General features: G+C 45.4%; 1 protein-coding gene across 5 annotated transcripts in view; it reads right to left on the bottom strand.

Moving 5' to 3' along the window:
- Positions 1–15,547, bottom strand: part of AFF1 (AF4/FMR2 family, member 1) — a 117,875-nt gene that overhangs the window by 69,259 nt on the left and 33,069 nt on the right. For all 5 annotated transcript variants that reach the window (XM_012647228.1, XM_012647225.1, XM_012647227.1 and 2 more), the window contains exons 2-3: positions 13,515–13,635; positions 12,177–13,100 (exon numbers count right to left, since the gene is read on the bottom strand). In XM_012647228.1, coding sequence (XP_012502682.1) covers positions 12,177–13,100; positions 13,515–13,635 — 1,045 coding nt within the window. The remainder of the gene's footprint in view (positions 1–12,176; positions 13,101–13,514; positions 13,636–15,547) is intronic.

The raw sequence follows: 15,547 nt of genomic DNA, 5'->3' as shown, positions 1-15,547 counted from the left end.
ATATTAATATTTAAAGACTGAATTAACAGCAATTTTATTATATGCACCACTTCTAAGAAACATATATATGCTAAAGGAACTCTGGTGTTTTATGTAATATAAAACAAAGCACCTATATATGTGACAGATACATAAAAATCATTACTTTCCAATTTTTATTGTACATAAAACAATCTGATTAATCTCCAAACTCAAAAGTACAGCAATTATGAGGCTAGAAATAAGAACTTCCTATAAATGGATTAGGCTGCTTATTTTCAAACTCACATGGAGAAATGCTTAAAATTACTTGAGAAACACTTAGGTAGAAAATGGTAAAAAAAAAAAAAAAAAAAAATTGTTGAGGCCAGCCATGATGGCTCACGCCTATAATCCTAGCACTTTAGGAGGCTGAGGCAGGAGGATCGCTCGAGGTCAGGAGTTCGAGACCAGCCTGAGCAAGAGCAAGACCCCTGTGTCTACTAAAAAAAAATAGAAAGAAATTGGCTGGACAACTAAAAATATATAGAAAAAATCAGCCAGGCATGGTGGTGCATGCCTGTAGTCCCAGCTACTTGGGAGGCGGAGGCTGAGGCAGGAGGATCGCTTGAGCCCAGGAGTTTGAGGTTGCTGACGCCACCGCACTCCAGCCCAGGCAACACAGTGAGACTCTGTCTCAAATTAAAAAAAAAAAAAAAAAATTGTGAACTTCATACCTGTTTCCCAGCCAAGTGTCCTAAATAGGAAATTCAGTCCCACATCATACTGTCCCCCTCCCCAGCCCATCACTGAAAAGAAATGACCTTTCAGACTCCAGATAAAAGTGAATCGGGTAAGAAATCCTCAAGCTGACTCAGTGCATTTTGCCCCGTCCGTCCTCACACGTGCTACACACAAGGGCGAACAAGCACGGGAGACACCACTGATTTCCACCCTCGCGATGTTTACCAGCTGCAGAAAGCAGCAGAGTACGAGACGAAGGGAAATGCTGAGACCTGAGGCCCGAGCAGGAGCACAGAGGACAAAGTCCCCCCTAAAGGGTCTGAGGAGCCGCAGGGGGCCGAGGCAGGTCAGGAGGGCCACACCGTAAGACTGGACAGACAGAGAGAATCCCACGGAGAGGGCAAACGGAAATAATTTGGACTTTTATCCCGAAGGCAATGGAGAGGTACCGAAGGCTCTCAAGAATGACTTGATCGGATTCTCATTTCACCGAATCCCTTGCGTGGAACAGTGCAGCAGACAGTTTGAAGAGAAGGAAAGAAGCAGGAGGAAGACAGGTTAGAAAGAAGTTGTAACAGTTAAGATGACAATAAAAATCTGAACTAACGATGGGGCAGTAGGGACAGAGAAAAGGGAGAACTTGCCACAAATATTCATAAAAAGTAACATCCCCAGGACTGAGCTGCAAACGGGTAGAGGAGGTAACAGAGAGGACCCGAGATGGAGGACCAGGAGGGAGGAGAACACCGCGTGTGACGAGGTACAGGGAAGGCGACGAACGATGAAATCCACTTAGACGAGCTGAATTCGAGATGCCTGAGCAACAGGGACTAGAAAAGTCCAGCGGGCAGGTGGATAAAAGGACCCGGGGCTCAGAAAACTTTAGAGTGTTAGGCTGGAAAATCACTTTGGTGGTCGTCAGCATTTTAGCAACTGAAGCCTCAAGCACAGATGAGGTCACCAGGGAAAGGCGCAGAGGGAGACTGTTCGGCTGAGAGCAGAGCCCCATGGAGACTGAGGCGCATCCACAGAGGGAGGAGAAACCCAGACAACAAAGGACAGCATTTCAGGTGAGGGTGGTCAACAGTGTCACGTTGGCCACCAACAGTGCCGCGGGAGTATCCCCCAATTCACCCGTCAAGAGTCCACCAGCGCTGGGGGAGACCAGGTGGGAGGAGAGGAAGCAGGCACAGAATGTTTACCTCCCTCTGTCCCCAGAGCTTCGGCTGTGAAGGAACAAGAAAGTGGTAATTACAGAAGGCACAGGAGTAAAGAAGGGTTTGTTTTGCTCTAAGCTGGAAAGGCCTAAATGTAACTTTAGACAATCAGAAAAGAGCTGCTGAGTGATCGGGGAAAGGTTTAAGGTAACCAAAAGGGGAAAGGGATACAGATGAAGGGCAAGAGGAAAAACACCTTCTCCTATGAGATCGGAAGGCAAAAGGGTAAACAAGTGGGTACAGCAGGGGGTAGGGGGTGGGGTTTGTTGTTGTTTATTTTGGAGCCACTTTTAGGTGGAAAGAACTGAGAAAATTCACACCTGGTGCCTCGTTCTCTGAAAGCAGAAAGCAAAGTTAAAGGCCTCAGAGCAAGCTGTATAGCCACCAAGACCAAAACTGAGTTTTAATCATCCTCTAATTTGAATCATCTGTCCCATTACTCTTATTTGAGTATCTGCAGGATTCATCAGATACCAACACGAAGGCAAGACCACGCAGAAAAACAGATGTCCGATCTCGGAAAAACAGAGCGCTCTGGGCACTTCAAATGAAAGCGTCACACAAGACATCATTACTCCACGGAAACCACGTTTTGTGATACGCAGCGCTGGAACTAGCAGCCAGGGGCGCGGGTTTCATGCCCCCGTGGCTGCCGTTTACCAGCCTAAATCATTAAACTTCCTAGGGACTCAGTTCCACGGCTTGTAAAATGGTGTTTGTGCCAAGTGCCATACTTAACTCACAAAGTTGCTGTGACAATCAAGAGAGAAACAAATAAGCAAGTGCCTTGGAAATTAAAGGGGGAGGGGGCACAGTAAACCATTTCAGGGCATTCGTTTTTACAAAGCAAACTGTTTACACCAGAGATCGCCAGGCTGCGGGACTGCTGCTGTCCAGGACTGAGCTCACCCAGCTCCCACGCACAGGCAGGGGTGGGGAGGGACCATGAAGGGGGGAGGGGGACACTGAAGGGGGAGGGAAACGTTGAAGGCGGCGCTTAACATCTCGGCAAACCAAATGTTTTCTTTCCCTGGGCTTTCCATTTATTTATTTCTAATGCTTTCTTAAGGTATTAAATCTTGGGGCTTTATTTACCTAGATCATCTTAACTGGGAATTCATGGCCCCTTGATCTGATCCCACCTGTATGTCTAAAGTATGCTCAATAAACAACAGCATGCTCAGTCTTCCTGCTTCTCCAACATCTTGAACCCCTCATTTTGACAGCCCTCTGTCCAAACTCTGTCTTCTGAGAGCCCCGTTCAAACTGCAGCTCTCCTCACTCCCACCCACTATCTGCTGAACTCCCACTATGCGCAAGGTTGGTTCTGAGCTCTCCACGCGGGTCACCTCCGTCTATCAGACCCACCGCACAGACGAGTACACCGGTAACACAGCGAGGTTAAATTCCTTGTTCAAAGTCTCGCAGAATTGTAACTCCAAGTTGTACCGCCTGCTGTGAAGACAAAGTAATTTCTTCTTTTCATTAATGATTTTTGTTTCTGCCTGAATTACTCAGTAAGTAACCAAAGAACTCCAAAGCCCGGCCCCATCCTGCCAAGCAGGCTCTTTCCTGCCTGTGTCTCACCCACAGGCCCAGCCACTCCCACTGGGCTGCTCCTGTGTCCCGCCTCTATGTCTTTGCTCTCCCTGCCCAGTCAGCTCGGAACACACTTTCACTAATACCCAAAGTGCTTCCAAAGACGACTCAAAAAAAAAAAGCCCAAAACACAGCCTCCTCTTTTGAAAGGAAATACAGGGAGTGGACTCTGGAGCCAGACGACTTGGGTCAGGATTCCAGATCCACCAGAGAAGGCTTCGAGGAGTGCGGGCCAATCAATCTGTCCTCCTATAAATCTCTCAGTAAAACAGGACAATAGCGCCTACCTCACAGATCATCGAGAGGATTAAATGAGCCAGTACTCACAAAGCCTTTTTAAGTTTCCACCGTCAAATGAACAAGGGAACCGGACCAGCACTACTATTATTAATAGCTCCATATTACTTCTTCATACTGAATATACTTTGCATTTTTGTGCTATGTCATAATAAATTCACTATACATGTGTCTTTCTCTCCCATTAGCTTCCTTTTTATCCAGTTCAAGTATTTGTTGACTGAAAAGAATGTGAAAATGTGAATCCTTCTATGGCTAGATTTTTCCTGATAGGAAAGTGTTTTTAACATTTTGTAACAATGTTGAGATCATTTGATAATGGGAAAAAGAATTTTTTTTCACAACTTCACATGTTCTCAAGCCTGAAAAGTGTTGCAAGTAACATAAGAAATTCTAATTATACCACAGAATTCTATTTTTAAAATTTGTCAAATGCAACAGGCAAATATTGGCTTTGGGGCATTTTAAAACTGAGCTCTAAGAAAAAGGAGAATCCATAAAGCTTGAGATTGTAAAAATGACTCAAAAAAGAAAAACACGGAATGCTTTCGTTTCTTAATTCATGCAGTTCCATTCAAAGCTCCAAATTCTTGTCCAGTATGAAATCTCAGCGTTCTATTATTTGTGAATTGGAACCAAAAAAACCTAAGGTGATTTATATAAAGGCTAGAGCTAGAAATAGGACCTCTAATTACTTAAATACTGAGGCCCCTAGATTAAAACATTAAAGCTCAAAATCCTTCAACCAAAGGGATTAAAGAGATTAGAATGGGCTTGACAAATTACCACGGGGTTAGGGGAAAAAATGCAGGAAAGTAGGCCGAATTTAAATAGGGAACAAAATGAAGATCAAGAGAAAAACTCATGGTGTCTGTGGACCCCAAACCTCTGTGGGGAGAAAATTGTCAATCTAGTGATTTTGACAATTAAAGAAAGGAACAAAATCCATGTAAAAACAGTCGCTTATAGAGTTCTTGGAAAATGTGAACACGCAAAATTAACCTTGGCAAATCATCTTTTCAAATCGTTCTTGGCAACTGGAGAGAAGAAACACAAGACCAAAAAAATAAGCTTATGATAACATGAACCAGGATCCTCTCTATTTAAATATCTCCCGAGTATTGGTCATCCCCACCAGAACAGCCAAGATCAAAACTGCTAACTCAAATCATCGACAGGACTCCCCTTGGAATATCTGGTTTTCTGTACCTGAAGATTATCAGTTGGCTCAAAATAAAACACAACTAATCTAGAGAGGAGCTAAGATGACTTGTGTGGCTAGAAGAGCACACAGTCTCGAAGATGGAAAAGAGCTGAATGTCTGCATCTTGGCAGAGTCACAACTTGAGAGACCCGTGGGGAGATCCAATAACCATCCACAAACATCTCAAGTGTGAAAACAACGAGGAGGAACAGGAATTTCTTCTCCTGGTACCAAATGTACTTCTGGCATTTTCAAGAAGAAATAGAAAGTAAAAAGAAAACAATTCCAATTAATATCACCCAAAAAGTTCTTCAGTTTTAATTTCCTGCTTTCCTCTTGGTCTACTAATGCTACTCTTCTTTGTACTAGCTCATGTCTAGCAATTTCAGAGCTTTTCAAAATTATTTTGTCTGTATTACTTAACATGTTTCCTTCCTAGTTTAAAGTGTTTCTTCAAAACTTACAAGATTCCAGAAATTAAAGGCGGTTCCCTCTACCTCTACTTAGCTCTGTTTCTGGATGATACTGATAATCTGATTTTCACCTGAATTCTCCAGTTTGTAAATACTAGCTCAAAGGAAGGGGAGAAAAAAAGGAAAGCCAAAACACAGTATACAGACAAAACAAAACAGTCTGCAGGCCCAATCTAGTAGCCCTCAGGCTGCCTGTTTGCAGTTTCTGCTCTAAAAGACGTATCAGTCACTTGCTACTATTTTAAAAAAAAAAAGTTTTCCCCCCAGAGACAGGGTCTCACTATGCTGCTCAGGCTGATCTCAAACTCCTGCCTCAGCCCCCAGAGTAGCTGAAACTACAGGCACATGCTGCAGCCAGCTCTGTTCTTAAACTTCTATATTTAGATATTTTCAAGTCTACAATTTGGCCAGCCTCTAAGCAGACACAGGTGACTTACTCCTTGTGCTTTCTCGTAGGTGGCTGGGAAGTCGTCTGCTCCAGGCGCCCAGCACCAGCAGGGAATTGTGCACACAGATAACCTTGCCTTGCTATTGATTTCCTAACAAACATTTAAGTCATGTAGGTCTGCCCAAGCTAACTAGCTCTATCTAGCTCGTGGACTATAATCTAAATTTGCTCTATTATAGCGAAGTTACTGTAATAAAAATATTTTTAGAAAAGAGAAACGAAGAAGCTAGATAAGATGGTATCAGAATCTTCTACTTCCCCCACAAGCTTGAAAATGTCGGGGACAGAAGAACGGAAAACATGAACCGTGGAGAAGAGGAGGAGGGTAGTCTTGGGAGCTCCCATCCGTGTCTCTCCCCTGCAACTACCCTGACGTCCCACTAAGGACGAAATGCCCCATCGATCCAGCACGATCTTGAGCCAGAGACGCACACGGGGCTGCCTGAGCCACTGGGAAGGGGCCCTCTCTCACGCCCTGTGGCCTCTCAGCTCTTCCGGAACAGCTGTCATTTCCAGGCTATAGGATAGACTTCAGGAGAATCCCAGTTACAGCCTCCCCAGCCCACCTAGGGGAGGGCCTGGGAATTCGACGATTAACAATTTGTACTCCTGACCGGCTTCCCCAGGTGGTTCTGACGTGCTGCCAAGTTTCAGAATGAACGGAAAATTCCCTTTCATCTACGGTACTGGGCTCACAACCCAGGAGTACTTTTTGCAACAGTCTCTGGTCGTCCATGGCACAAGCCATTGGCACACGCTGTTCCCGCAGCCTGGAATACCCACACTGCTCGACCCCCAGCCCCCCGCACCACGGTCACCCCCGCTCGCCCCCAGAGCTCCCTCACACTCAGTGCTTCCTCGGAGACCGCTCCCCTGAGCTCCTTAGCGCTAAGTCACAATCCCCCCCTACTGATCTCGTTATAACAGCTTATAGTTTCTCCTATAGCACCTGTCTAACTTCTTACACATTGACCTGAGTCATCATTTGAATGATGTCAGTTTCCAACTGGACAGTTACGGTCCATGAGGACAGGAACCATCTGGTTTTGCCCATCGCTGTGACCCCATCCCTGGCACACACAACACAACGGGTGCTGCTGAAGATATTTCGGTTAAAAGTTGCTGAATTGATGACGTATACGTGAGTGAGCGACTTAACTACATTGCGAGTGGAGCACCAGCAGGAGATGTACCGTTGTACACACAGCAGTAAACCTCCGGTTTAGACCATTTTATAACAGGGAAGTCCTTCTCCTTGAGGTTTCAGATAACAGGACAGCTAAATATGGAAGTAGGAAGGAATGCACACGTGAACACGAAGTGAATCACTATCACAGTTTTCCACTGTGGGTTAGTCTACACAGCGGTTAGGCTGGCAGTTTATTGAAAATGCAAGGCTCAGCTTAAGGGCTGCCATGAATCAAAGTGGTCCCACAGTGAATTCACAGCTGCAGGTAACACTCGGGTCTTGGAAATGAGGTGCAAGCATTTGGTAACAAAACATTCCGGCATGACGTCACGAGAGACCACAGGAAAAGGGCAGTTGTTTTGCACAAATCGGTCAAAATTTGGTTTTCCTGGTCGTCTCCATCTCAGTAGCTCATATCACTCCACTATGCTTACCTTTCAAATAAAAAACCTACCGGGGCCGGGCGCAGTGGCTCACGCCTGTGATCCTAGCACTCTGGGAGGCCGAGGCGGGCGGATCGTTTGAGCTCAGGAGTTCGAGACCAGCCTGAGCAAGACGAGATCCCATCTCTACTAAAATTAGAAAGAAATTAATTGGACAACTAAAAATATATAGAAAAAATTAGCCGGGCATGGTGGCGCGTGCCTGTAGTCCCAGCTACTCGGGAGGCTGAGGCAGGAGGATCGCTTGAGCCCAGGAGTTTGAGGTTGCTGTGAGCTAGGCTGACGCCACGGCACTCTAGCCCGGGCAACACAGTGAGACTCTGTCTAAAAAAAAAAAAAAAAAAAAAACCTACCAGCCTTCTTTGATGCCTCGCTTTCCCTCGTTTCAGGCCACTCCCATCTCCAATCACAAAGCCCCCTCAGTTCCCTACCAAATATACCCAGAATTTGGCCACTTCTCACCATGTCCATGGCTTCTCCAAGACACCACAATCTCTCACCTCCTAACTGGCTCCCTGCTTCCCCCTCCGCCCTCCAATCCATTCTCCATCTAGGAGCCAGCGGGGCTGCTTTCCAAAGAGAGAGTAGACATGTCACTCCCCAGCTCAAACGTTCCCATTCACACTTAAATAGCACCCAGATGCCTTCCCACAGCCTCCAAGGCCTTGCCTGGTCTCGCTCCTGCCAGGGCCTCAGATCTCATCTCACATCCTCCCCTCCACTCAGTGCTTCAGCCACCGTGCCCACAGTTCTGTTCTTAACAGGCCATTCCTTTCCCAGCTCGGGCCTTCGCACGTCTTTGTTTCCTCTGCCTGAAATGAAGCGTCTCCTCGAGCTCTGCGTGGCTGACGCACGTTCATCCTCCCTGTGTCTGTGAACGTCACCTCCACAAAGGCCCTTTCCTGACCACCCTTTTCAAAGCAGCCTCCTCTGGGCTAACACAGTGCCTGGCACACAGTAGGGATTTAATACCAATTTTTGAATGGATAAGGAAGAAAATAAAGGAGGAAGAATGAAAGAAACTTTGGAGTTGAGAAGCACACGCAGGAAATGAAACCAACTATGTTCCACAAGGCTCTGCTGTAGGTTCAGTCTGGGTGGCAAAGCTCAGCTCTTCCGGTCAAAAATACATCTCACACCATCACTTGCCACCACACAAGTCAAAGCAGACAGACCAAAGAACTGTCAGTTCTAGCTCTGCATCTGATACTAACTACAACTTTTAGCAAAGTGAAGTGACTTCACCCTTTAAGACCTTATTTGCAAAATGAAAGGGCTGTGTGTTCAGCTTTAAAATTCTAATATTCTAAATTCGGTATACAATTTGGTATACCCATCTCTGCTTATTCCATTTCTCCTTTTCAATAAAAGGCCCTTCTATAAAATAAATCCTGTATCTAAAACCGGTATCTAGGCACCCCACCACTTCGCACCCCGCCCCAAGCCCAGCCTCACGGTCCACGTTCATGAACACTCACACGGAAATGCCATGGCTTCTCTCTCTCATTTGTTATCTCCAGACAGAAAAGAGGGATATACAGAAATCTCAACCTTCCGACTGGACAGGTCATCTCTGATGCGACAACTCTCCAGCTGGAAGGTATCCACGTGGGCCCCTGGGGTTCTGGCCCTGCCCTCGGACTGGCCATCTCACACGGCTACGCGTCTTCCAGCTGACACGAAACCACAACCGACGCTCCCCGAGAAAACCGAGCACAGATTTTTGTGGTCCGGGCCTCCATTTAGTCAGAATATTGACCTTTCGATAATTTTTTCCTTTAGGATCTTAGGGGGAAAAAAAGTTTTAACTGCGAGAATGACTTCTCCCAGAAAAGGATATCATTCTTTAGGGTACCAACTAAAATATAAAATCGAATATCTCCCATGAGAGTAGCAATAAGGAATCCACACTTGGAAGGAAACCCCCCTCCCCAAAGGTGACTTTCCTGTTTGGGCTCATTTTAAAAAATTCTATTTCAGAAAAACAGTGGGGAGGTGGGGCAATGAAATAAACCGCAAAACTCAACCATCCTTACACCAGGAGTGCCAGGAAGGAGACTTGCCTTGGGATCAATAAAAGCAAATGAAGGCAAACCCCTCGGCTACCTCCAGCCCCCTTTCCTCAGCTCTACCAACAGCCGGCTTCCCCGCCCGCCCCTCCTTCTCCAGCCTTCCACCCCAACTGCAAAAAGAACTCCAGCTATCGCTAATATTCCGGTCTATAGTCAAAGTTCCCCTGCTCTGGGGTGATGCCCTGCTTTTTTGGTCCCCCGTCTCCAGACGTTCGTTGGTTCACCAGAATATTAAAAGTTGAGACTTTAAATTCAACCTATATTTTAAAAATCTTTCAAAAAATATCCATTTTATTGGGTGTGTGAACAGAAAAATTAATGCTAAATCTGTGAAATGTGAGAAATTCATTAGAGGAGCTAAATCAAATCCAAAACTTAGCCAGAAACACCAATATCCCTGGCTTCCCAGACAGACGCCCCCTTCATTCCAGACTCCTGGCTCCCAATTCCCCCACACACGGGCCACCCAGAACCCCCATCTCCTGACCCCTCATGTCCCCCCTCCCACCCACCAACAGTGCCACGGGCTCCCAGGCAGCTGCCACTGGCACGAGGATTCTGGCAGAGACCAGAGGAAGCCCTCCTGTTGAAAGGAACGCTGACTGCAAACAGAGGCGGCAGATGAAAGGTTTACATCTACTCGACTGTTGACGGCAGACGCATTTGTGCCAAGAAAGCCCCGTTCTCCAATCACTGAATTTCTGGAGGATTTTGTTCCTCAGAAAATACACAAAGGCCATCGAACATAGTCCTATGTATGAAATGTATATTAAATATGAGGGGCTTTAAGACCTTGGAGAAATCCTAACTCAGCTTATATTCTTTCCCCTCCCCCACCCACCCCCAGCGGTAAGTTAACCAGGATCCTCTCCCCAGACAATCCACTGGGAAAGCAACCCACTGGCTGCACTGACTTGGGTTCACTGTCTGATGGCCACATTTGAAACCCTAAGCACCCAGTACCAGACAGTTTGTGTCCAATTGTTTCCCACTTGTTTCATGGCATCGACTGTAATCTCTCCTGGGGCAGGCGCCGATACTTCCTTGTACTTAGCCACACGGTTGGGTGTTTGGTAGACAATGCAAATATGCTTGCTAATTTGTCTTAAAGTTGTTTGAAAGCATTTTTTTTAGTTTTTCTGGAAAGGATATTAAATTGTTCTTCCTCTGCAAACTAAGAACATACATTTAGCCCTATTTAATAAAGCAAAGAAACCCTCATTAAGTTGTTGTCTGAATTAGAAGGCAGGCTGGCTGACCGTGTGGAGGAGGGAGGACCTCACTCTACTCTGCCATCACGAAGCTCCCTATCCCCACCTCCACCACTGCACAGAATGTTTAAAAAAAAAAAAAAAAAAGGCACACTGCACTGAATCTTCATAAATGAGGGTCAAAGGTACAGTTCTGCCGTCTTGATCATTTCTGCCATTTGCTTTACTCCCTCCCCCCTTCTCATTTTCCCTCAGCCCCCAAACAAGTCGTATTCTGGAGACATCTGGAGGCTCTCACAGCTCAAGAGCTAACTGAGGACAAAACCCCAACCTCCTTTTCTAAACCAAAAAGCTGACACTAGAAACAAACAGATTTTCCTCCTTGAAGATAAGGGTTATCTTTTCAGGTAAGGATGATGAAAATCTTTCTGGTTTTGTTTTTTAATCCTAAGGAATTTTACCTTCTGGCATTATGTAACACTGGTATCTGGAAGGCACAAATATCTTTGAGCAATGGATATGCAAATTAAAAGGTTTATACAATAGATGCAATAAAACACAGAATTTCCATTAACAGATAAGTTTTAAAATTTGTGTCAAACATTTCACTTTGTACTACTCCTCTTAATTTTGGAGAAACGGACTATTTTAAAATTTCAGTGATAGGATATATGCTCTGATGCTCCTCATTCAAACATAATGCTGCCATTTGTCAAAGGAGTAGAAATTATTTTCTTGACCTAAAAAATATAGTATCCGGGTTACTTTTAAAACCCATAGTTGTTGTGATTCACTCTCAAATGAGAGGTCATGATACACCCACTCTTCTTTGTTAGGTGGTAAACAAAAAATTAGAACAGAACTTTAGTTTCAAAGTTTCTTACAATTTATAGGGAACAAATCTTAAAAATAATAAAAAAAAAAAGAATAAAAGACTTTGCCTTCAACATTCTATCCCGTTGTTTTTACTTTTTTATGGTTTAACTCTCAGGACAAACTAACTAGGGCCAAGGAAGTGTTAATCAAAAGTGGTTTTTCCTTCCCATTATTAAGCCAGTATCCCCTGAGACAAAGACAGCTCGAAACCTTTCTGAAACTTTCCGGTAATAAACATATTCTCTACCTTGACTGAGTTGTAGGTTCTACAGGTGTATCTATCTTTCCCTTTGGCTGTGGGATCTTGAGTTTTTCATGGGATCTTAAAATCAAAAAAGAGTGCCTCTACCCCAAAAGCCAGGATCTACCATCCTCCTCCTCCAGGCACTTCCCTCTCAGACCTGTCTTCAAGTCGGAGTTGGCCAAGATAAGAAATTCCACTCACCTCGACTGACTGAGTGGGCATCTTCAGCTTGGTGAGCTTGGCTTTGGCAGGCACTTTCAAGTCTGCTTTCTCGAAGCTCTGCTGTCGGTAGTCCTCCGGCAGTGGCTTCAGCTCAGGAGACTCGCTAGGGGCCTGATCTTGACCGTCCATGGGCCGGACATAAGCCGTGGGCTTCTGCTGCATTGCAACGCTTTTTGAGGGGAGGGAGGGCGGTGGAAACGTCTGGGAAGGCGGCTGGGGAGGGGCGACCCCAAGGCTGGCAACTGCCACCAAACTGTCCTCAGGGCCCTCTTTATCATGGACCTTCACTGCTAGGTCCTTGGGAGATTTGGCCGGGCAGTAGCCTTTGCTGTTATTGTTGCCGCTGTGAACCTTGCTGCTCCCCTGCGTTCTGGTAAGAGTTTGCTGGTTGGAATGTACAGGTGACAAAGGGGGTATTGGGGAAGGCAAAGAGGAGATCAAGGGAGAAAGTCCCCTTTCCGGAGCCAAGCCTGTCACGGAAGCACAGTGATCTCCGTCAGCTCTGCGGTCACCCTTTTTGTGATGATTAGAGCCGTACGCCTCCTGACCAAGGCGATCCTGAGTCAGGTGCTGGCTGTCCGGTGGGCCATAGTTTTTGGCATGGAGACTTGGCATTGGTTCCATTCGTGGCTGCGCCATCTTTGGATTGTGGCTAATGTTGCCAACAGGAAGTGGTCCAGAGGCAGGAGTGTGAATGGACGGGTGGAGGACACTAGTGTGGAAGGCGGTGGGTGGAATGCTGCTCCCCTTGTCGGGAATCAAAGGATATTTCGGCTTTCCCAACCTATTTTCAGAAGTGTCCAAGTGGTGAGTGTGGGGCTTGGTACTAAGGAACTCTTTTACTTCTTCATAGTTTCCCAACATATTCTGTATTCGACTAGACAGCTCATCACCTTTTGCTGTCTGGAAAAAAAGACAGCAGAGTTAGAGAATAATATTTTTTTTAAAAAAAATTTAAGGAAAATTATCATTTAATAAACTATGTTACATAACACATCAAGGGAAAAAAATTCTCAATTTAATGTGTAACATAGAATTTAATGTGCAGTTTTAACTCAATTCCTCTGTTGAAAAGCCTGTCATGGAGACATATTACTAATCATAGGAGACTAACATTACAAAAGAAAACCACAAACTTTGGCAATTCTAACAACGTTCAAAGAATTTTCATATTTTGTTTTCAAAAGCAATTTCTAAAATCAGTTATCCTATTTTCACAGCTGTGATCCTTGTTCCAACTCAATTACACCGAATCGTTTCATCAGAGTTCAGTATGGCGATAAATCAGATGTTCACCTTCTAGTATACAGTAAATACCTTGTAGGGCTCTCCAAAGAGGGGGATCTTTTCAGGAAATGCCTCTTTTTCTTGGTGAGCTTCCTGGTTTCGTCTTTCCTTCTCTCTAATTCGAAGCAGGTTTCTGTCATCATTGTACAAACTGTTTCAGATGCCGCAAAAGAACCAAAACAGTAAAATTTATCAGTATGTATCCAAGCTTCGCTGTGCATACGTACATGTGTGAAGGGAGGCGAGGACAGGTCTAGGAAGAAGCGATGACAAGGGCTGCGGTTTAACGACGGCTTAGGTCCCTGAACCCACTACTCCTAGACTCAGGCCTCGTCAATCAGCTGCGACCCTCCAGTCACCGCGGGTCCTGGCTCTGGAAACACGAGCATTCGCTCTGGGCTGCCTTCTCCACCACGGCTCAGGACTGACTCCAAGCCGAACAGATTTTTATAGGCAGCGGTGGAACTGAGACAAGATTAATGATATTTTTACTTTCGGCTTGCAAAATATGGGGTAGAGGTAGAGGCTTTTCATCTGAAAGAGTCAGCAGGATGTGAACTTTCAAAGGGCTGTTTTCCTGGATCAGTAGCGTGCATTTTGGAAGATTAAAATCAAAAGGCTTATTTCATAATTAAAAGATTACCAGGTACCCAAAACAGCATTTACTTTATTCTCAGCCTACTCTGCTGGGAGTGCCTTGGCATGTAAACCCAAAAAAGATGATTTTTATTTCTCATTTCAAATGTCAAGGATGCGAAAAGCCAATTACAGATGTCAGCTCTACCTGCTGAGAGCATTTTATAATCTGACTGGCCCACTTAATCCCCATGAAGACATATCCTCAACCATCAGCACTGGCGCCAAAGGGGTTAACGTGCATTCGCTGGGAGAGAAATCACAGGTGGAGACTGAAGGAAGCGCAGTTGTAGCCGGTGCATAAAGCAAAAGCGGGCTTCTTGCCTGTCAGCGACACAGGCCATCCCCAAGCCTCATGGACGACATACAGTAAATAATGAAAATAAGAACTATAAAGACACTTTTGTCTTCATAGACATGCTTCTAGGAAATCTACTGAATCTTTTCGCCCAATGCCCTTCGAACAATGGGAAAACATTTAACGGTCTAGCTAGACTGTACGTAACTTTAGAAATGCTAGCCCTGATGACGGCCACCCTCCCCCACCCTCTTTCCTGGCCTCTGCTCTCTTGTGACGTCTCCTCTTACTTCCTCTGACAAGAGCCTACTGGTCTCCCTGCCTCCCCCACGTCTTGTCCCTCTGATTCGGCCTTCTCATGAAAAGAAACCCGATCCGAAGCCCTGGTTCTCACGTCATCATCCGTATTTTAAAATAACAAGCATTTGACGGCTCTTCGACTGCTGTGGAACAAACTCTAAATCTTTGCTTTGGCGTTAAAATTCCCCCATAATCTAGTACAGACCTAGTCTCTAGAAATCACCAGGCTGCCCCCGCACCCCCGCAGGCCTGCCACACGCATTCTACTTGATAGCAGTCATGTCTGTTCCCCAAACATACCTTGTAAGGCAGCCCCTTGCTCTAATCCCAGCATAGACCCTCTTTAAAGAGAACCAATTCTTCCAGGACCAGCTTACCTAGGGAGTATGACTCTCTGACAAACCCCCTATATTCCAGTCACCCCAGACCTCTCCCTGCTCCTCGGCGATATCCTAGACTTTGATGCTGCTTTCATTCCAGATCACGAATTTCCACTGCCTGTCAACCACACCCCCATCCCTAATTTTCAGCTTACAGCCAATCTCTGGAGTCATTCGAATGTCACCCACTCTAAAGGCTTCCTCCAATCCACCCAACATGTGCTAACCCAACCAAGCCACCAACTGATTCTCCCTCCTCCTCCCTCTCTCTCGGAATGTGAACTCCATCTGAATAGAGCCTCTTATATATTTCTCTCTCTTGGTGCTAGAGCATGGTACCTTTGTACAGAAAGCTAATCACTGAATGTTTTTAAATTAAAAAACAGCCACTATATTTTTTCTTTTTCTTTTTTTTCTTTTTTTTTTTTTTTTGAGACAGAGTCTCACTG

Source organism: Propithecus coquereli, unplaced genomic scaffold (assembly GCF_000956105.1).
Source record: "Propithecus coquereli isolate 6110/MARCELLA unplaced genomic scaffold, Pcoq_1.0 Scaffold26, whole genome shotgun sequence".
NCBI lineage: Eukaryota > Metazoa > Chordata > Mammalia > Primates > Indriidae > Propithecus > Propithecus coquereli.
This window is presented reverse-complemented; position numbering and strand designations above follow the sequence as displayed.